Here is a 23,154-nt window from a genome sequence, read left to right as displayed (position 1 = left end):
ATCAGTAGCATTAACAAACCACTCATCATTTGTATATTAAAATACCCATTAATTACATTACAGACAAAAGCAAAGACAAATGTTGTCCATCTTAAAGATGATATAATGCAAGTAAAATCATACCTGTTATGGTCCACAGATGTTAGAGCTTTCCCTATGGGTTGACATAGGTTGGAATTTCGGTTCGATCACGCAAGGAGCTTGTACCTGTGCATCTAGGACCTTGTGTGGAACTGCAGTGCAGGGCTTGTGTGGTGTGTGTGTGTGTGTGTGTGTGTAAGTTAATCTACCAGAAATGGGCAGCAAAATAGTCATTTGTTAATCATCTCTGTCATTTCAGGTAATTATTTTGCTCCAAGGGATGCACCACGAGATGTAACTTTCAATCCGGTTAAGGAGTTACACCTGGTAAGACTGCAAAGGAGTAGCTGTAATCCAGACGCAACATTAATCATGCGAGTATGGGAGACCCAACGTTCATATAAAACGTGTTCCCCCTCATTCTGTTTATAAAATAGCAGTTGTTTTTCATAAAGTTTTTAAGGTAAGATTGCAATTACACTACATTCATGACTAAATGAGTATTTGTGTTTAGTTTGGCACGGCACTCTTTAACAGTCCCTGAGCAAAACACTCTCCCCATAGTGATCAATACTGTGAAGTCGCAGGCCATCTTCTGCCACAGACTGAAGACCCACCTCTTCGGGCTGCATCTTGGCTCCCCTGCCTAATTTAAACCATCCCTTTTTTGGTCATTACTGCTGAAATTTCTAGTAGCACTTCTGTACTCACAATGGCAATAATTATTACATCACTCTGTGTTGGACAACCATGTTCAGATGGGGACTGTCATCTTCTTTATTGTTGTTTTGACTTTATTGGATGCACTTTTTACCTTATTTTACTCACTCCTGACAAAAGCATCTGCCAAATTAAATATGAACAAAGTAAATGTGAATACCCACACTGAAACACAAACCAAGTAGTATTAATTTCCTGCAGGATTTACATATGAAGCAAGTTTACTGTCTTACTTGTTTTGACATATGCTTATGCAAGTTTAACTGCTCCTTTAAGATTTAGAAAAGTATCAGTTTGCATACCATTATAGGCTACATTTCGTCTGTGTTTTTCAACATTAAAAGAGCAAAATGTCCCGGACATGCAATTTCACAGTTTAAAAAAAGGTAATACAGTAGGGTAGTTGTTGTGTGTAACAGCCAACAAAACTCAAATGTGAACATTTCTGTAAAACAAGAGTAGATGGATTCAACCATTTTAGGCAAGAGATCTACATATTTAGACTGCAGGTACAGCAACTGAGAGGGATTCACAAAAAGCAGATGGGCAATTTTATAGTAGCTGTAATTATACATGGCTGAGCTCTATCAAAGAACACAATGAAATGTACCTAACCAGCTGATAGCTTTCTCAATGGACACTCAGCGTCTCTCCCTACAAAATGAGGAATATGCTTGAAAGGATACAGTTAGACCTGTGTGTTTTTATATATATATATAATCATCATAGTCAATTAAAGTACCGTGGTGGTTCAATGACAGAAGTCATCAAATTTCACAACAACTCTGGTAATGACTCATACAATTTAAATGCATATTCGACCATTACATCTACTAGATACTTTGTGTAATTCCCTGCATGACCAGTAAGTAGCAATAAAGACACAAACTGTCAGTTTAGAGCCCCGTTATCAGTAGGGAAAACCATTTCAACAGTTTATTTGAATATTTGAGTGGCCCCAATTTCAGGATTGTGATACACCGCACAGAAAAACACAAAATTTTTAGTTCAGGAAAAAATAAAATAAAATCAAAGCCCAGCATGTAAAAGCGAAAAAAAAGAACATTAAAAACATGAAAGACCTGGCCCAAAATTTAGCTAATGTGACAATGTCCACAGGGCCGAACTTCCCCCCCACCCCTCCCTCTCATACGGACATAAGTGAATGACAGGTAACTCATCCAGACTGACAGCTTAATTGACCTCCATCTTTTACACAGTGGTTTTGACTTAGAGGTTCTTTGATCAAACACTGAAAAGATCATGTGTATCCTAGCCTAGATCCACTCTTCACAATTTCGCAAATCATTGGTTTCAGGTACTACAGAAATTTGCCTCCTAGATCTGTGCCCACTGTGTCAAAGACTTGGCACATTAATGGATTAAAGATCAACCAGAACTTGTCATAACTGAAGGGGGAAAAAAACCATATGAATAACATGTTGCAAACCTAAAGCATTCAGATTGACAGACATTTAGGCAATAAATGATCTATTCAACAGATACTTGAACTGATATTCAACACAAAATCAAAGAAAACAACGTGGCCAATTCCATTGAATTTATTACAGGTGTTTCATAACCTAATTTCAACTCAAAGTCTCATTCTAGGGGAGACGTTTATCTTACCAGTGACAGTCATTGCGTTTGAGTTTCTGAACCAAGACTTATTCCTCACCTGTTACAAAAAAAAAAAAAAATACATAGACTAATACAATTTAATGCAGATGCTTGGCAATCGTGTTTTGAATAAAGGCTTAGTTCTGTAGGACTTGCTTCATAGATGGAATCCAACCCCTATAAGGTCTAAGACTAATGGAAATGCTAAAGTATGGTCAAAATTTTCTTCAAGAAATTGAAACCTAATCTCCAGATTTGAATATGTTTAGATGTCTGGCCTTGGTCAGCACTTCACCAAAACACTACCAGACAGCAACTAAAGCAGTCACCCAGTCAAAAGTATTTAACTGGAAGCAGCTCCTAATAATTCCCTTTTACAGTTAGTGCCTGATTCCATCCCTTCATGCACTGCAATAAAAGATATAACCAGTCTTTTTTTCTGTTCTTGGAGAATGTACCCTCATCATCTACATTTGGTAGAAAACAGGAAATCAATACTTTAATCTCAGAGACTGAATTTAATCTCAGAAAATCACATTTTCATACACCTATTGTCTTTTTTATTTTCACTAAAAGTTAAATGCAAGTTATTTTTAGAACAAATACTTAAATGTCTGCAATATCCGTTACATGTTGCACAGAGCTGCTTTACAGAAATCAGTTGGTATTGTGTCATAAATACAGACATCAAAAACAACCCTGAACACTCTGTGACACAACTAGTAGTCTACAGCCACACTAATATTCATGAACAAAATCTGAAACATATTTCAGTGTACCCGCTAGATTTCACTAACATACAACTTAATTTGCAGCTCTTTTTTTTTTTATTAAGATGTTGTTTTAAAGCATGCCATTATATACACATCCTAATTTTGTTTCTTATTGAGACCAATTATTTTAATTTGAATAGCTCTGCAATGACCTGACCTTTTGTGTCATGCTTCCCTCTTAACAGTAAGCCAACTTAATGTCACATACTTCAAGCTTAGGATCCAAGTGCCTCCAATAGAAGAAAATAACTGTGCAGTTCTAGTTACTCAATTTTATTTTTTCAACACTTTTGTCTGAATTTAACAAACATCCCAATCCTGCACCTGCAGATGAAAGTATTTATGTGTGGGTGGTGAGCATCGTGAAAATTTTACAAGATATTTTTTAAGAGAATAATTTTTAAGACAGAGGGTCAGAAGAATTTATTTACGATTAATTGCTGTAGGTCTGTCCTTCTGGTGGTTGTGGAAGCTTCATATTCTCTTTGGACATCATTAGACGCCTTAGCTCTTGAAGAACAACTTTAATGCTATATGAATTCTGCCACTTGGCTAGAATTGGTATGCTACGCGCATCCACCTGCAATGGAAGAAAGATGGGAGTTCCTCAGCAAACAGATGAATACGTACACAACTAGAAGCTCTCTAGCATCCAAGTGTGCCAAGGTTTTTATAAAAATAAGTAAATATGAGCCTTGAAAATACAATTGTAAGTTCACATTCTTTTAACTGAAACTAGCTATATCCTTGCTCTACCCATGGAATAGTTAACAGGTTTTGAAGAAATAATCTAACAGGATATTTGATAACAAATAAAATAGTGTGCAGTTAGCAAACAGTTGAAAATTGTTGTTTTGATCAAACCTAAGACTGGAAGACTATGATTTAAGAGAAGACATTCCATGTAGTATCATGCCTTGATTTTTGAAGAATGTCACTCTTAATTTCGCCTGAAATGGACATGAAAGTGTACTTACCGTCCCATTGGAATTATTTATTCCATTCATACTAATTTTTGTTACAAATCTAACAGTTGGTGGTACTTCTGGATATTTAGGTCCACACTCTACTTTGAGGCTGTATATTCTGTTTTCGTAGTTGGTCTAGAAAAGGAAAACATCAGGAAGAGAAGAAGGATTTAATACACGGGCCCGCTGATGCAAAGATGCAACCAACTAACAACTTAGAAACCCACTACACAACATATTGCAATGTTCTGAAAGTGTTGAATGTACTTAAAGAGTTACATTTTTTGTAACTACGGAGGTCTTATTGCACAACCTCAGCATAAACCCACTTAAACTGTAATTTGTTGAGACAACAGGGACTAGAAGTGACAGGAAATGTTTTGTTTTCCCCCATGGTACTAAAACACACACTTCAGTTCCAGAATTTAAGGTTCTGTCCACATTCTTCCACCACGAAATGTCAGGTTTCAGTCTCCAAAAATATGTGATCCCTGTACCTTCTTCATATTAACGTCATACAAAGCCAAATGCTTCAAGGCTGCTGTGAGTATAAAGACTGGTATAATTACTGCATTTAATCTTTTAAAAAATCTATGTAATTAACTGTTAGTTCCAACAAGGGCAAAATGTAATCATAACTGAAATTTTCTTTTTGTCCACAATTACTGCCCTTGCTCTGAGATTTAATATTTAAGCCTCTGGGTCTTTTTAAATTTGTGATTTGTGAACTGCACACATCACAGATAAATCTGCTTCCAATACCTTTCACAATGAATGGTGAGTCAAATGGACACATAGGTCATAGGGAGAGGCTTCGCCTGCAGCATTTTTATTCATAAATGCAAACTCAACTTTTAGATTTGCTGACATTTGCAAGGCCAAATATCCACCACAAAAAGGGATTTACAGCAGATCTTCATCAATTACGAGACTGTTTTTATTTAATCTGTCATTAGCAATGCTGGGGCTACTGAAATCTGTCAGGAACTTTATAAGTCTGCATGTAACCTTATTTTCCAGGCATGTCACCTTAGACTATACACCTGGTAAATACTCATAGGCTTACATGAAGCTGTAACTTCAAGCCAGGGCTCTGATTCAAAGCAGCAAATCAGAGCTAGGAAATCCGAGCTAGCTAAGCAGCTACAACAGCTAGCTAACTGCAGAGGCCGTAGTTGTTCATTTTTACAACTAGCTTGCAATGCAACCCAGCTATCCTTAGTTAGCTGGCTAGACAAGTTTGGAATTTCCCAACAAAGTTTCTGGAATTTCATATGCAATTATGAAATCCCCTTTAGCAATTGATTCAAAGTCTTGAATTTCTCCTAAATATGCAGCACAGAATTTCCTCAGATAGTCTGCAGACTTCTTCACTCATTATGAATATTAATGAGCATGCGGCTAAAAATGTAAGGCCAAATGTTCTTGACCATTTTTGCAAAGTACAAAGCAGGCTGTGTCTCACTTTGCAGTTGACAATTGCGACAGGAACGGAGGCTTTTTCATTGCACACTACTGCACACATCCAGTAGAATGGATTCAAACAAATTTGGCATCATAATCACTGGTTTGACAATAGGTGGAATTGGAGAAAGATCCATTTTTGTGGCAGTTTGATGTCTTTGCAAACAGAGCAATGATTAACCAACATACAAATAAAAATAAATCAGGGTTGCAAAAATTACGCACACAATTATGTAATTGTGATATTAAATCATAACATTTCATTTGTTATTAGCTATATCATTGCTATATCATAGCTACATCATCAACATGAGCTATATCAGTGTTTCTGTTACCCACTACCACTACCAATACCAGCGTTTGGCCAGTAAACACTGAACATTGTTTGGCCAGCCTCTTCCAAGCACATGGATGCTACACGAAAGACAGCAGTTTTAAGAACATGGGCTACACTGACTCAACTGTCAATCACTGCCTTTAGCCTAGCACGTGGCTCGGGCATGTGTAGGCTACTACTGTCCTTTCAAAATACTCACAACTGCAGCCTTTCAGACATTCTTTACATAAACTACCTTGCCAGCCAAGTCACTGCTCAGTGGTCTGTCAAAATGAAAGTGGTGTCTCCCAGTAAATACTTTTAAAAACCCTACTCGACAGCATTCCATGGGTAGCATGGATTCCACATTGCATGTGAGTCTCTGATCATGGAATTCAGATAAATATACACAAACTGGGCAAGACTGGTAAAGACAGCCAGTACCATTCCTGTGTGATGTGCACAATGAAAGGGGCTTCTCCCTCAAAAAGATTTTGAACTTTCAACTTTGCCAATAGATTCCAGAATTGCGATAACCTTTGTTTTTGAAAATGGCTGCATATTTTATCGCTCATTAGTTCATCAAACATTTCCAAAACAACTTTCATTACAATTTCAGTCAGCAACAGATGTTAATTTTAGTTTTGATAGCTGCAATATTTTAGCTCTTAATTATCTGCATTTCCAGTAAAAGGACAAGAATATTCTCCTCACATATATTTGTGTTTTTATGATGAATGTGCATGCGTGTTAAATGTTTCAGCTTGCAATACAGTTCCCATCAAATTCTGTGCAGTGCCTGAGATACCTTAAATTTTAAAATTTTCATATGCTAGCTGTGTCAAACTACAAGGACTCTGCATACATTTCAAGGCCCATTTGGCCAGATCTTTGTTAAAATTATAAAAATTATCCTTCAGCAGATTTTCAGGAACAACCAATTTACACTTTGGGGACAAATGGTCACTGTAGTGACCCAAATAGTCACCTTAAATTGACAAATGATGGCTTTTTAAGTGCTTACCCGTGCTGGTCCGATGATCATGCCTGTCCATCTTGTGAGTGTCATGTCTTCATCATCTTCAAGGCCCCAGCTGACAGTACCATCTCCTACTCCTTTCTGTCCCTCTTCAAGCTCTTCCAACAAGCGAAAATTACGGGGAACTTTAACTCCTGCAGAGACCACAGAAATATCTGAAAATTAATCACCCGAAAAAACCATAAAAATTAATCCAGAGGTCAACATTAAGATTTTTTTAAACGAAATCATGAAACCAGTCATCTTTACGCATTTCTCTAAGGTCAAAACATCGAAAATACAATATGTGCATATCATATAGCATGCGGAAACTGAACTGTAATGACGTTTTTTTCATAACATCTGAAACTAACAGGATTAGCGACACACAATGGTAAATCGATCAGGATGGCTCCACCTGATCTACAACTACCAAGTATCATACCAAAAAACAACAAAAGTTTGTGATTGTGACCTGTGGATTACAACAGAACATCTTACCATGACAAAAACACCTTACAACATATGAGAGAATACACACACAAACTACCAGCAGTCGGGTTTCACACAAGAGTTAGCCTACCTTTATGGATGGGTGAAATTTTCAGCTAGCTAGCTAAAGATAAGCACAAGTTACCATGCAAATGACTAAAGTAAGATGGATGGTAGCTTTGGGCTGAAAACATCAGGAATCCTGATGTTTTACTCACACAATAGCCTGATCGTACAAACGATACCGACGATAAGTAAACGCACTATGAGCCGCTATGTTGCACACTGGCCCCAAGGGGGAGTAATACATATACAGTCTATATACAGGTATACCCCACATAGCGCAGGCATGTGCTCCAGCAGAAGACCCCACTAAGCAAAAAAAGTGCATTAAAGGACTGTTTCATCACATTTAAAGGACGCATTCCCGACCAAATTATTGCTCACAACTAAATGAAAACTGGGAGCTACAGTATAGGTAATGAAGTGTTTTATTAAAAATCAACAATCAAAAAAAAGGGAGCAAACATAAAATGATTTAAATCAAAACATTCAAACATTAAGGGAGCAAAAAATCTCTTCACAGGTAGAACAAAAAAACTGACTAACAAAGTGAGCGAACCAACAGAAATGAAACTAACTTCATGTTGATTTCTCGCTTGGTGACTGTGGCACGACTTCTTGTCTCCAGATTCAAGCCCCTACAGGGAGAAGTGAAAGCCCCTTTTAAAGTGTGCACATCTTTGCGACATCCCTCCCAATGACCGGTGATCACGTGCAGCTAGAGAAAAATACACTACCACTGAAGGAAGGCCTGACTGGCTGAACAAAAAGCCAAACTGCAGCATGCGAAACCAAACCTACTGTTCATAAAGTCATGGTGTCCTGACTCTGTTGACAGGCCTTCTATATTTTAATTTTTCTTTACATTATTGTTTTTTTTTTCTTTCTATGGAAGCTGATGCATTGTATGAGGTATACCTGTATACATTATTGTAAATTTTATTCCATTTCCTAAATTTCCATGTGAACAGATCATCACTGGAAAACTTAATGCTAAAGAGCTGAGTGAACAATTGTCTCATGATAAAATATCTTCTACAAACACCATTCCTGCATTTTGGTTTCACTTTTTTTTTTTTTTAAACTTTTGAGCTCATTAACCGGTTAGTATAACATTAGAAATGGGTGAACCAAGAATAATTTTTTACATTCCTAGTGAAGTGGAACTTATTAATGTGGTTGTAAAACGTTCCACAAACATCAAAATTACTCAAGGTCATTAGCCTCCTACAGAAAAAAAAACATGACCACCAACTGTTCCCACAGCGCTGAAGCCATACTAAATACAAGGATTTCCACTGAAAGAAATTTCCATCAACCTCAGCAACAGACAGGACTTAAAATGACCATTCATCATCAAATTGTATGCACTGATCGTTTTGTAAAAACATTACCTGGAATTTTATTTCAAAACCATCATTATCAAAACATCAAGTTACACATTTTTCACTTTTATGATGTTCTAAAATGTATCCTCATTTAAGATGTAATATGTGTTTGAGCATTCTTAGCCATTCTTTGCAGCATCTTTGACCAGCTACATGCATTAAAAATGCTACTTCTACCCTTTTAAGGTAGGCTAGGCAACAAATTAAACTGTGAAAATAAATTCTGGACTTTATTTATTCAAGTTAGCAGTTTCACTTACCACTACCACATTACTAAACTATGATAAACGGAACACAAATACACAAACCTCATTCAGAAAGGAAGTCAATATCTCCCCATGCTTTCCTCGTTGTTCTTTTAAAAACACTGGTCAAATTTAACTGTGAAGACAATCTGCAATATTTTCCTGTAACTATGATATGACAATTACTGTGTAAGCAGTTCTGTAAATTCTAGCCTGTCCTGAATGCACCTTTTCAGAGAGAGACAGAGAGCGTGCCGGAACAAGTGTCAGAGCGTATGCCTGTTTTGACTTTTAGGCACATCAGAGATTCTGCTGTGCACTGCTTACAATTAATAACATTCCACAATAAATTTTCTTTTTGTTTTAAAGGATGAATGGTACACACTTCAAAAATCCTCCAGATAGAAGTCAACTGTCAATAAACAGAAACCCTGCATGTGTCAAATTTTGCACGTAGGGTCCTATATCTAATTACGATTGTTTTGCATTTGTTTTTTATTATTTTATTTAAGCTTTAAAAATTATTAATAATACTAAAGCTTGGAGCCTTTTGTACTCACTATCAGTGAGTCCAAGTCAGTGTTCCTATGCAGTATGTGACAGACCAAACCAAGCAAAGACTGAAAGTTTGAACAGAAGACCCTGCGTCACCCTTGTCCAATAAGGTAAGGAGAATATCGCAGCAGGCAGCAAAATTCACTTTAACCTATGCGAAAACACATCGACAAAACGTCCGCAGCTAACACCATACAATTTTTGCTAAAATTCTTTGCCTCACTAGCTAATGTCATTTTATCACCCCTTGGTATTAGACTGATAGCTCACTGGTAACTATTTTGAGTTAGTTCTGTCACCTAGATAGCTAGATACAGCACCAACATCAATGTGTTTGAAATCTGTTACATTTGATAGTGGCTGAGTTTAAACACCTAAACTAAACTGTTTCACTACTCATCCTCGCCAGCTAAGTAATAGGAGGAAACTAGACAAACAGCTTTACTTGCTGAGCTGGAAATTTTTACCGCTGCATTTGTTCCTGATGTTATCACGTAGCCATTACAAACTGAATCCCCAATCCTACCATGGTATCCTCTGTTCTTAAAAGTAAAGAAGGCCTATAAAGTGACTTGAAGACCACAGAATTTTTTACTCTAAAACTGATGAAAATACTCATTCCGATTAAACTCTTTCACATAGACTGACTGGCTGGCTGCTTCAGTTGTATGTGTAACTGTACGAATGACAAATTGCAGGACATTCCTTAACTCAATTATCTAGCTATTGCTACCCACCCACATTGAGTATGAAGATTTTATTTTTTAAACCCATTTTTTTCCTAAATAGATTCGCTACGGATGATCTGCTGATGATGATGATGATGATGATGCACATCCTGTTGAAATCCTTGCTCACCCAGTATATGGCATTTCTGCATACCTGGTGACTGAGACTACCCCACAAAAATAACAATCCTTTTAGTGGATCAGTCCCCATCAAATTACCTCCCATGCCTTGCACACAGAGAGGAAAAGTTTGCATGTTTGCTTGTTAGGTGGTTTTCTGTGTTACTGTCCATGTAAGATTGGAGTGCAGCAAAGAACAAAGCAAAATGTGCTTGTACACTGCTTGTGTTTGTACACTTTGAATGCTGCAATTACAAAAACTTGGTCATTCAGTTACCTTTTAGTGAACTACTATAGCCATCACATACAGTTGACCAGGAAAGGACCAACAGATTCGCAAGAAACAAAATATAGTCAGACAAAATAATCAGATTGAAATCAAAATTTGCATGCTTGGTTGGCAGTTGAGAAGCTCACAAGCATCGGTGTCATAAGTCAGATTTTTTTACATTCCACAGGATGTTCTTTGTTCTCATACAGGATGAGAATTTAGAACAACCAGAGTCCAAGGTAATGATTCTGATGTCACTCTGCCCATCTGAAAAAAAGTTTATTATCCGATTTTCATGCATACAATATTTATGATAAACTGTATTATAAAGCTGAGGAAATGGATGAAAATAGTTGGTTTGTATATTACCACTTTTATGAAAAGATGGCCAATGCTACTCTTAAAGTGGATATTTTGACAAATGCATAACCAATTGGAAAACAGGTGGCCACACCATGAGTTAATCTCAGGTTTTTTTTACATAATTAATATTTCCCAAAACTAGAACTTATCAAGTAGTTGGATAACCCAGTGCTAAAGATATCTGCCTACTACCTAGGCAACTACAACCTAGTCAGCTGGCTGAACTGGTCACTGATTGAGCCATCAGTCGGATTTATTTTGCATATAAATTATTTGCCTTCATATCTGATTTGCTCTTTGATTCCCAGCTAATCTGTACAATTAACAGGCGTGCATCTATGTTGAAAACAGATTAGTTTCACACATCCATAGTGTATATATAGGTTAGCATTAAGTTAGCCAGCGTGATACACGTTTGGAAGCGGCATGTTTTAGATTTTAAAAAAAGGTTAAAAGGCGCAGAATCTTAGCTCTCCGTTGCGTTGATCGCGCTAGCTAGGCACACCCCGCATTGCTGTCTGCTTAAAAAAAACACTTCTACGCAGCTCGCCCATGTAACCTTGATTGAGTGATTTTCTCGTTGGATGGCGACGTATACTATCTCGGTTTTGTGTAATATGCAGGACTGTGGTAATAAATACACTACAGTACGCTTTGTTTATTTGTAGGCTTTTTATATTTTTAGCTAGCCGCCTTTATTTCAGTGGGGCCTAACGTTAGCTTTGACGGCTAGCTAGCGCAACGTCATGACGTGCCGCGGTAATGACTCTGTAGCTGGCAACTAAAAAAACAGCAAAACACGATCAATAATATAAGCTGTTTCTATGGCTTAGCGTAATGCGATTATATACCCGAAATCGGCGCGTATATTTTTCTTTCGCAGGCATTTGTTTTCCCTGATGAAATCTTTCGGGCCCAAAAATGCAAAGAAACTAGTTAGCTAGCATGCTAGCTCGCTACTTCCTGACTTAACAACGGGGTAGGCAGCTAGCTAACGTTAGCTACTGCAGCAGAGCGCCTGCGAGTGTGCACGTTGTTCTTTCGGTTACCAACATCTTGCAAGAAATATCATCAGAGTTTGTTCAAACTAACGTTAGTTACCCCGTTAGCTAAGCAATGGCGTTTTGCACAGTTGAATCTGCTTCACAAGCTTTGATCTAAGTCATTTGGGTTACACTTCCTCTCTAAAAACAAACTGTCCGATTCTAATCAACATTCAAGGCATAATGAGTGACTATGCACCGAAGACCTTCCTTCCTGTTGTTCGACTGATACCAAGTCGGCAAATACCCGAAAGCCCCGGGCGTTATATACTAATATAACTACTCCCCCTCTCATAATACACCGAAAATCGCACTCGTTTCCATCTTGAGATGTACCAGAACAGTAAAATATTTATATTTGTGTCTGTAAATATCACAGATAGTTCCACAGACCTGAGGAGGCCGCCATCTTGTTCAGCAGAATCCAGAACCACACGAAATCATGTCATCACGATCAGCTGACTACTGCGTCATTGTTGCGTCGAAGGGGCGCAAACTCATAAAGTTTTTCATCTTTAATCTATTTCCTCAGGAAGACAATTACTGGCTACACTGGGAGAAGCTTACGCTTAAGCTTAAAATAGTGGTCATCGGCAATATAGATTTGTTTTAAATGCACACATTTGAGCATGGTTTAAAATACTAATGGCAACTGACACAATTAACAACGGTGAAATACGGACCTTATTTCAACCGATAGGCTGCTGATGGGCAAAGACATATAACTATATCTATTGCTATATAACTATATTACTTACTCAAAACACACCATAGGGCTCATGGAATAATTTGTTGGACATGCTCCTCACTATGTTTGGCATAAAATATAATGTTATAAAATTGTTATATGTTGAACAATAATTAAAAAGAAATGCCACTCTAAAATTTAGCAGGGGGTCTTTTTTTGGATGTTGCTTTGCATCTACCCATCCTGGAGCCCTTGTTAAGCCAGGTGGCTCATGAATTTCCAACATATACCAGGATGTTCTAGCCAAGCACCTGGTGCCTTCTACCAAGGAGCTCAATCTTGGTCAAAAATGGGCATTCCAGAATGACAATGATCCAAAGCATTTATCTGGATCTATAAAGACAAAGCACATAAAATGCCCATCTCAGTCCCCAAACCCTGAACAAATCAAACATTTGTAGTTCAAACACAAGAAAGCAGCTCACAAAGAGTACCACATAGGCACCAAAAGAAATTGTGTCTGAAGGAATGGTCAGACATTCCTCTGAAGTGCAAGAGTCTCAAAACTATACAGGAAACGTCTTGTCAGTGCAAGTCATGCAAGAATTTACAAAATATCTGTTATAAGAATGAAAATGTACTGAGTAGAATGAATTGGCCCTGTGCAATGTTAAAAGTTTGTATTTAGTGTATTCATAAGACAAAATGATCCAGCATGTGCATTTTCTGTTATATCTTTCTGCTATAACCATATCTGCTATATAGTTTTTGTTCAGATTTCATCAGCAGTGTAAATCAATACGGCATAGCAAACAGTGAAATTGTATCTGATGTGTACACTGGCTGTTAAGAATGCTTTATTGTAATTGTTGTGGAGGTCTCTTCACTGAACATACTAAAATTCCTCCAATGATGGGAGAGAATTACCAAAATAAACCAGTAAAAATGGTAATAGTGGCTGAGGTTTTGACCATTTTTTCTTTTGAGGTTGGTATCTGCAGATTGGATGCTTAAAATATGCACAAAAAACACGTCAGGCTTACAAGACAGATTCGTTTATTACAAGCTAAAGTTTAACCCATTTCTTTCCACAATTCAGTGACACATCCACACATTTCTTCCATGTGCTTCACTTACACATTTAACATTAAGAATGTCAAGGAAGTGTGTCAGCAACAAATAGCAACAAGTAAGAAAACAAGCAAAGAACCTACAAGGAATTAAGTATTTTAAGTCCATTATTAGAACCATTTCCCTCCAACTGATATCTTTAAAGAAGGCGAACAGTCTTCCCTGTGACTGTTAAGAAGTCTTCATCAGCCAGAGCCCGAAGAGCCTCCTCAAACATGTCCTTTGTTATTGCCTACGGAACAAAAATAAACCCAAACACATACTATTAGGTGAGGGAACAGTGGTTTGCATTTCCAAACAGCTTGCATTCCCTAATATCATAGATTTAGAATACCATCACATGTTAAATTGAGCATAATACTGATGACCAACAGTTTAAGGACTTACAATATCAGACTGCCCACGTAGATCATCGAAGAGCTGCTGGTATTTCATGGCAGGGGTCCTCCCCTTTGACTGGATCAGCTTCTTCAGAGCCTGGGCGATCTCCTCTTTGCGCTTACGGGCAGTGGCGCTCATTCCTACCCAAGATACAAATGTGTAATGTTATAATGGAAACACTACGTACTGTGTGAATCTTGGGGCAAAGTGGATCCTATATAAGGTTAGTTTGATTTTGGTACAGTATTAGAATGCCTCTGATTTTGCAGATTTGTTCACGTTGACAATATTAGCTAGAACAGAGTTACTGCAAACTTTCTAAGTGAAAATTTGTTTCTGAAAATGCATGGATTGTACATTATTTTAGGGTAGCGGATGCCAAATTTTAGGGTTGTGTGCGATTGTCATACTTATTTTCAATCTGTTATATTAAACCTTAGCCATTATTACAAACAAGTAATCCAAAAGTTTATACCGGCCCATGTGGACTTTACCTGTGGTCAGAATGGAGATGTCCACAAATCCAGTTCTGGGATCAGTGGCGGACTGCTTCAGGGCTTCGCGATGCAGCCTCTTGGCTTCCTCCACATCAATGGTCTCCACTCTCTCAGAGAAGCGCACCTTGGCGTGGGCCTCTGCCAGTCTGATGAGAGACTCCAGCTGCCTGGGGTAGGCGGACACCATGCCACGGCCACTGCCGATCTTCCTCATGTCCACGTAGGCCTACAACCAACACATCGGGGGGGGGGTTACACATTCATCTTATTTAATACCCCGCCAAGTTAAATCTGACTCTAGCCAGAAAGGAACTGGGTATACCTCAATAAGTGCCTGGCTTGCTTCTTCGGTTAACCTGGGATTAATGTAAGTGCGCGCATAAGCAATGTAGTCTTTCAGCACTGCCATGTCCAGGAACTCTTCCTCGAGCTGCTCCTCACTTTGGTAATACAGCGATACCAAATGGTGAGCAAGACGCCGATCGTAGGCCTCATCTTGGGGATCCAGCATCAGGAAGATGAGGTCAAATCTACACAGGGGATAAACTTTCATGATCATACCACATTGACTATTTTAGTGCCAACTCAGCCCATAGGAGCTTGCTTAATTTAAAGCATGAACTGAAAAGGAAGGTTTGTACATTCTTTTGCCCTGGATCAAAAACAATGCTCCCACATATGCAAAAAAATGAACTAAAGAACTTTCAATCCTGCTGCATTGGCATTTATCTAGTTTGAGTGCAACTCCTTACCAATATATATTCTCTACACTTGGCAACAATAACTCAAAGGGATGTGTACATCCTCTAGTCAAAAACATTTTTACAGAACCTACTGAATCTTTCATTAGCACCGAAAAACCTACCCAGCAGAAAAAAATACGAGAAAATACTAAGAGGAAACAGCGGTAGTAATGACATACCTGGAGAGCAACGTGTGTGGGAGCTGAATGTTCTCAATGGTAGTCTTCTTTGGGTTCCACTGAGACTCCACCGGATTGGCCGCAGCCAAAACAGACGTGCGAGCATTCAGCTGGCAGATGATCCCAGCCTACAGAGCAGAAACAACTTACACCCAAGCTCATGCCAACATCACACCACACTGTCATTTAGCAGATGCTCTTATCCAGAGCGTCTATAGTAAGTTAGAGGTTTTTACATGTTATCCCTTTATACATCTGGATATTTACTGAGGCAACTGTGCGTCAAGTACTTTGTCTAAGGGTTCAGCAGCAGTGCCCCAGCAGGGAATACAACCAGCAATCTTTAGGTTACGAGCCCTGCTCCTTACCACTATGCCGCAATGCCGCCCCAACAATACCCCACGATAAACTAATATATACTATCCCCTCATTAGCAACACATTCATTTCAATATGAGAGTGTGCACCCAGGAATTCACCAGTATGCCCCTAAACATGAGGAGTGGTAGGGTAGAACAGCACTTGGCCTTCGACGTGCACACGGTACCTTAGCGATGGAGAGGGTCTGCTGCTCCATGACCTCGTGCAGCACGGAGCGCGTGTTGTCGCTCATCTTGTCGAACTCGTCGATGCAGCAGATGCCGTTGTCGCTGAGCACGAGCGCGCCGGTCTGCAGCACCAGCTGCCGCGTCTCCGGGTCCTTCATCACGTAGGCCGTCAGCCCCACCGCGCTCGAGCCCTTGCCGGAGGTGTACTGGCCGCGCGGCACCAGGTTGAACACGTACTGCAGCAGCTGCGACTTGCTGGTGCCCGGGTCGCCGCACAGCAGGATGTTGACCTCGGCGCGGAAGTTGCCCCGCCCCGTCTGGCTGAAGTCCTTCCGGGTGCCGCCGAAGAGCTGCAGCAGAATGCCCTAAACAAAGAGACAACCACAGCTCAGCTCAAGGGACAACATAGAAGTATGTCACATGCAAATTTTTTTGTAGTCTTCCTTCACAAGTTGGTTTTAAGCACCAGAATCCAATTTCTCAGGAGATAAACTCCTTACAGTGATCCCAGGACACTGTCAGAGCTGCAAGAGAGAGGCCCCATTTGGAACAAGAGCCTGTCTGCTTATAATTCATGACAGAGACTTTATTCATAAATATCCTCCAAACATTCTGGAAACAATTAAGCCGTCCACAGCAATTATCTTCCCTTCTCATTTACTGTTTTATATCCAAAACGGATGGGGAAAAAGGACTGCTGTTCCAGGCGCTTCTGAGAGCCCAAGACCCCCAGCGACGGGAGGCAGTCAGCGGGCAAAACTCACCTTCTTGATGTCCTCGTGCTCGTAGATGCTGGGTGCTAGGGCGGAGGAGAGGCGCTCGTAGACGTCGGGCTTGGCCGCCAGCTCCTTCAGCGTCTGCACGCGCTCCTCGGTGAAGAGCTTCTGCTCAGCGTCGTCATCCACACCGTGCAGGCGCTTTTCGTCCGTCTTGCGGAAGTGGATGGCGTCTATGTGGGTCTTGTAGACCGACTTGACGTTGCTCTGGCGGGGGTTCACGCGCATGGGGACGGCTCTGTAGATGCCTGAAGAGAAAGGCGATTAACCAGGTTAACTAAAATTCGGGGTCCTTTGAGGAAACCACAGTAACGCACAGCACAGCAAAGTAAAAGCAGCTCACCGGTTATGTTGATTCGGTCGCCTGGCTGTACCTTGTCGACCAGGTCGTTGTGGGCGTAAACCACAGTGGTGTGTGGCGTCTGGCCAGCAGGCATATCCTCGGGAGATTCCTGAATCTTAATCTGGAAACAAAGGGACAGGGAGTCATCTCCAATCCATTTGAGGAATTTACTACCAACACAAGTCCTGCAGGCAACCAACACATTGCTACAACCTGCAATTCATGGCTGACATCAAATCACAGCAAGCAATGTGTCCAGTCTGCAGTAGCTCTTATCAAGAGAGACTTACAGGTTATTTACAATGTTATCCATTCATACAGCTGGATATTTACTGAGGCAATTGTGGGTTAAGTACCTTGCTCAAGGTTACAGCAGCAGTGTCCCAGCGGGAATCAAACCGGCAACCTTTCGGTTACGAGCCCTGATCCTTAACCACTATGCTGCGCTGCCGCCCAAGGAACTGCAATTTTGCAGCAGTATAAGGCATTTTCAAAATTCCACAGAAAATGATTCCCAAAATTATTTTTAGATTTGGCGATCTAGACAGAACTCACATTGTACTCCATTCTAAGCAGGGAGATGAATGAGTAACTACGGTTTAACAAAAGCACTGAGAAGCGGTCATGCTAAAGGAGGGGGCGTGCCTCACCATCTGCTTGTCGGAGAAGGCGGAGCGGTTGTGGATGAGGGCCATGCTGTGGGTGGTGTTGCAGCTGCGGCAGACGGCGGGCTCGGCGATGCGGCCCCGGTCCACCTCCACGCGCGCAGAGAAGGCGCACACCTGGCACCGGAAGAAGGCCTCCTGCATCTCCGGGATCAGCTGCGAGGTGCGGATCACCATGCCGCTGATCGTGATCAGCTGGTCGATGTCTGCAAAACGTCAAAGACCACAGGAAGCAGGTCAGGTTGGGCTTAAAGCCTCTATCACTTGTTCTTTTACATACAGAACGAGTCAAAAGTTTGGACAAAACTGATTAAGATAATGGGAAACATGCATTTAAAGACATTTAGATTGAAGGACTTATGCTCAAATGCTTCAAATTTGTTTCAGAAATATAAGTTGATGCCTATAAGTCTTTCTTACAAAAAGTAAATATTTCTGGCTACTCTGAAGAATCTAAAATTAGAATTTTAACTACTGTTTAACACTTTTTTGGTCACTGCATAATGCCATTTGCGTCATTTCATAGCTTTGATCTCTTTACTATTTGTCTAAAATGGGGAAAACAGTAAAAATAAAGAATAAACGTTCTGTCCAAACTTCTGAGTGGTACTGTGCATGACAGTAATGAGTTCAAACACCAAAAATCAGGAGTGGGTCATTTAGCAACCCCGCCAACCATCCCAAAAAAAAAAAAGACTAATTTCCTTTGTGAATAAGTTCTTACCCTCAGGATTGAGGCTCCTCATGTTTCTGGTCTTCAGAGCATTGTATGGTCGCACCTGGATCTGATGTTCCAGAATGGAGTCTGGGAAACGCTCGAAGAACAGCTCGTTAACGGCCATGTCGAACGTTGGAATAACTTCCTGCAAAACAGCCACATTCACACAATGAGAACAGAACATGCACTATCCCGAACGTAGCACCAGTAAGCAGCGCAGCAACAATACAACAGGAAGGCGGACAGAGGGACCTAAAGATCAGAAACCAACAATCCTGACAGAGCTGCATCCGCCACGAATTCATTACCTGAGGATAGCAGACCAGCTGTCTGTACAGGTCCGCATCGAAGGATTTCAGGTGGTCACAGTTCACGTTCAGCACTGGCTCACCGACAACATTGATCTTCAAAAGAAAGGGTTAAAAAAATTAGTCAATTAATCAAACAAGTGAAATACTGTACTACAGCCAAAAGACTAAGGGGCTGTGCTCACCTCCTCCAGTTTCTGCATGTAGAGAGGCTCATTCAGATCCAGCCCTGCATTTTCATCCTCTCTGGAAGTGGGATCGGTGAAGCGCTGCAGGAATCGCTACGGGCAAACGGGAACAGTCCAAGTTTAAACGTAGGGCCCAGGCACTTTCGCTAGCTGCACACAAACGCAGTGCGATGGCGTTGACCATCAAGCAGTTCAGGGAGAAATCTTCAGAGGCGAGCACACATAGACTCGGAGCAAGGAGTGTCATTTCACACCAACGTGATGGGCCTTTTAGAGAGAGCTCGTTCATTCTGACTTTGTTCTCAGAGAATATAAATTCACTAGTACAACTTCAAGAATGGACCTGAAAATTCTAATGTAAAAAACACTGCTGACATTGTGTGATAAAGAGGCAATTTTCAAAAGCCAATAGTTCTGAAAAGGGAATACGCTGGCACTCTTCCAAGCGCTACCATTTAAATAAATTATAACATGGGAGAAGGAAACCTGCCAGCTCTATGGTTAGAGGTTCTCGTTCCCCTTGGATAATATTACAACAGCAAAAAAAAAGGGTTTGTAGTGTTCAGGGCATTTTCTATACCTGGAACTTTTCCTTGCAGGTGCCAACATTGACATCAGTTCCCCAGATCACCAGCTTGTGACCCCCAGGCTGCTCGCTGGTAGTATCCTCCCCTGTGGCCTAGGAGAGAAACAGGCCGATTCAGAGGCTGTGCTTTTGAGTCCGACCGACACACACGCTTGCAGTCTAGAGAGGTCACGCGTGAAAGGAGAAAGCCCACTCACTGGCTCTGAGTTCAGGTCCACCTGACGGGCCTTTCTGACTGACCCCAGATCAGGGCGCTGCCTGGCGGGCGTCCCGCGCACCCCGCTACGGGGTGTGCCTTCCATCCTTGAGCTGGGGGTGCCATAGGTCAGCGGGGAACTCATGTCAATCTCACTCGGTGGAGCTGGGGGGGGGGGGGGTGATAAGAGATTTATCCTAAAACATGAATACATCAACGGAAGAAACCACAGTTTGACATCTGTTTGCTGATTACCAAGACCAATGTTAAGACCGACATGGAAGAAGTCAGAATCATTTGCCCAACTAAACGAGTGAATATAAAGGTGAACATAAAAAGCTGACGAAATTAAAAGATCAGACTCCACACAGAAGGGGCAACGTTAGCGGTATCTGTCTCTGATGGCGGGTAGGCCGGGTACCTGAGTGGCGCGAGCGCGCGGGGCTGGAGAAGAGGGAGGTGTCCTGGGCCGCCGGGCTGCGCATGTCCGTGGCCGGGGACGTGGGCATGGGCTGCAGGTCCGCCGTCGAGGTGTCGTCCATCCTGCGGCGCTGAGACGGCGGGGACAGGGCGTCCTCCCCTCCAGCTGCAACCACACATTCAACAAGGTTACTAGACTACAATACTATACTGGAGCACTACTGTTGTACCCTTGGGCAAGGTACTTAACCCACAATTGCCTCAGTAAATATCCAGCTGTAAAAGAAACTGTAACCTATGTAAGTCGCTCTGGATAAGAGCATCTGCTAAATGCCAATAATGTAATGTACTACACATCCTGTATAGGTAGTACTGTCTATCCTTTACGATTGCACTCATGGTCATAACACTGCATCCCATGCAACATCGTATGCAACAGTTACTACCCAGCATAATGCACTACAATTGGTAGTTTCGACTGTAAATGACATCAAGATTTTGAATCAGGCTGCAATAAAGAGAAATAGATGCATTAAACGTGTGACTGACAGGAAAAATATCATTTTGATTTTGTGACCTAGCATAAGGATAGCACGACATTCTGCATGACGTCAGCATGACTTTCTTGTATCCGCATGAAATTTACCATACAAATCCCCACAAATGTAGGGTTACTTTATTCAGTTGCTAACTACACGAATACAGTAAGAGAGCTAGACTGAAAACAACACTCACGTGTAGGGGGGTTGCTGCCTCTTCCGCGCTTGCCATTGCTTGGAGTTGACGATGGCGAGGACATCTTGGATCACTGAAAAGAAACTACTATTAAATACGAGGAAATCAACAATCTAATTACCTACTATTCCTTACGCCCTACTGAATTTCCGGTAGACCATGAAGTTCATACCTAAACATTTACCAATCCAAAAGTGGACTCGCTAAGCAGTTAATTTACTAACTTGCAGCCCAAGGCATTTAGATCACACCGAAACTGGTGCACATCCTACGAAATCACTGGGTAAGGGACGCGAAGTATCCATGCATTTGTTAGCTAGCTAAAAAAAATGTAATACCATTTGAAGTGTTAGCTAGCAATGTACGGTCTTTGTAAGGCAAGCCTGGTAGGTTAGTTACAAGCTAGGTGCTAACTACTAGCTACTTCTCAACACAGGAGCATTACGGAACTGGTACCTAGGTAGGTATGGCGACAAATTCTGCTTATTTCTGCTGTATCAAAACATTATCTCTTGCATTGCTAGCCAAATGTGTTATTTTTTCAAAAACAGGAAATACAACCTATGGCAAGCCAGATGGCTTTCTTGGAAGCTGGGTCGCCAGAGACACAACACAGGAGCAGGGTAGCATGCCAGATAACGGTAGGTATGCATGACAACACATGGATTGCTAGTTTTTATTGATCAGTAAGTCTATGTATCAGTGTACGAAACATCTTTCCTGTATTAAAGGAAACTGATGCACCGTGCCGTACGGTATCATGATTACTCTGTCAATTAAATAATTCCAACAATAACATTAATGGATACGTTACCTCCTTTGCTGTCTGCCACTTCAGAAGTCACAAAAAAAATTCGCGCGAATACAACTTGATGACGTATTTTTCGCGGGGATTTTTAACCAATCGCGAGGTACGTCTTGGGCAACGTTTCTTGGCTGCTTCTGCATAGGGAGGAATTACTCTGCAGTGATATACTTAGTTTAAGAGAAATGCCATGTAGTATTTATCAAATGTACAGTATATATAACATGATTAGTATTATCATTTTATGTGATATTTAACGTACAGGAAGTCAAAAAGGCATCAAAATAGCCTAAACTGAATGATATAGTTATGCACCCATCCCTACGAGGCTATGGTTTGCCCTACAATTTCGCGGCAAAAACTGAAAGAACTCCCAGCCCGCGTGGTTGCAAGGGGTGGTCTTAGCTCGTTTGTGGATGTTTATTTAATAAATTCATCTGTCATATTTGTGAATCAGCGAAGTAGCCGTTTTAGTGACTAATGTTATATGAATCTGAAGATAATAGCGTTCACCGGCAATAACTCCCTAAATCCAAGCTTAGTATGCGCAGAGTGCCTAATGTAGCTTCTTCTGTACAGTGAAATCACATGATCAAAACCCAACCACTCAGCAAACTGACATGCACTTATATTTTAAACAGGGACTGAGAATAATTACATTGTACGCGCAAATCAGTTTCAGATCACGATCGGAATAACAGGAAACTGTCTCGTGGGGTATGTCCTCTGAGGAATTGTTTTTCAACTGTGGTTTGTAAAGTTCCACATTGTGTTATACACAACAGCGCCATTTTCTATTATTTTGCATCTGGTTGTTGCAGTACCGGTTGGGGCCTGCAGGTGTCGCACACAAGATATATTTGGGAGGAAAATGACAGAGCTGGCTTCACGGTGCAATTTGGTTGTATACTATATGTATGTCTTGTTTTGGTCCAGTCTCTTAAAAACATAATTTGTTTAGTTTTGGATACTTACATAAGCACACTTAAATAATTACACCGATGTCTGTTTATATGAATC

The 23,154-nt window shown here is 40.7% G+C and overlaps 2 protein-coding genes across 3 annotated transcripts; both read right to left on the bottom strand.

Annotated features, from left to right (window-relative positions):
* Positions 1-2,323: 2,323 nt before the first annotated feature.
* ube2v2 (ubiquitin-conjugating enzyme E2 variant 2) lies at positions 2,324-12,691 on the bottom strand. Of its 2 annotated transcripts, XM_036519368.1 has the most exons (5): positions 12,622-12,657; positions 8,094-8,153; positions 6,967-7,115; positions 4,172-4,297; positions 2,324-3,774 (listed from the first exon to the last, which is right to left on the bottom strand). In XM_036519368.1, the coding sequence occupies exons 3-5, from the start codon at positions 7,009-7,011 to the stop codon at positions 3,628-3,630; spliced, it is 318 nt and encodes a 105-aa protein (XP_036375261.1). In that variant the 5' UTR covers positions 7,012-7,115; positions 8,094-8,153; positions 12,622-12,657; the 3' UTR covers positions 2,324-3,627. The 2 variants fall into 2 exon arrangements, with proteins under 2 accessions (XP_036375261.1, XP_036375260.1); XM_036519367.1 differs by lacking the exon at positions 8,094-8,153 and having other exon boundaries at positions 12,622-12,691.
* A 1,495-nt stretch (positions 12,692-14,186) lies between these two features.
* mcm4 (minichromosome maintenance complex component 4) lies at positions 14,187-22,188 on the bottom strand. Its single transcript, XM_036519236.1, has 17 exons — positions 22,144-22,188; positions 21,330-21,402; positions 20,596-20,760; positions 20,176-20,339; positions 19,973-20,071; positions 19,390-19,485; positions 19,205-19,300; positions 18,903-19,041; positions 18,164-18,384; positions 17,514-17,634; positions 17,159-17,418; positions 16,394-16,759; positions 15,848-15,975; positions 15,248-15,455; positions 14,923-15,151; positions 14,435-14,568; positions 14,187-14,279 (listed from the first exon to the last, which is right to left on the bottom strand). Exons 2-17 carry the CDS (start codon positions 21,391-21,393, stop codon positions 14,187-14,189), a joined length of 2,583 nt encoding a protein of 860 aa, XP_036375129.1. The 5' UTR covers positions 21,394-21,402; positions 22,144-22,188.
* Positions 22,189-23,154: the final 966 nt, after the last annotated feature.

This window comes from Megalops cyprinoides, chromosome 24 (assembly GCF_013368585.1).
Source record: "Megalops cyprinoides isolate fMegCyp1 chromosome 24, fMegCyp1.pri, whole genome shotgun sequence".
Classification (NCBI taxonomy): Eukaryota; Metazoa; Chordata; class Actinopteri; order Elopiformes; family Megalopidae; genus Megalops; species Megalops cyprinoides.
This window is presented reverse-complemented; position numbering and strand designations above follow the sequence as displayed.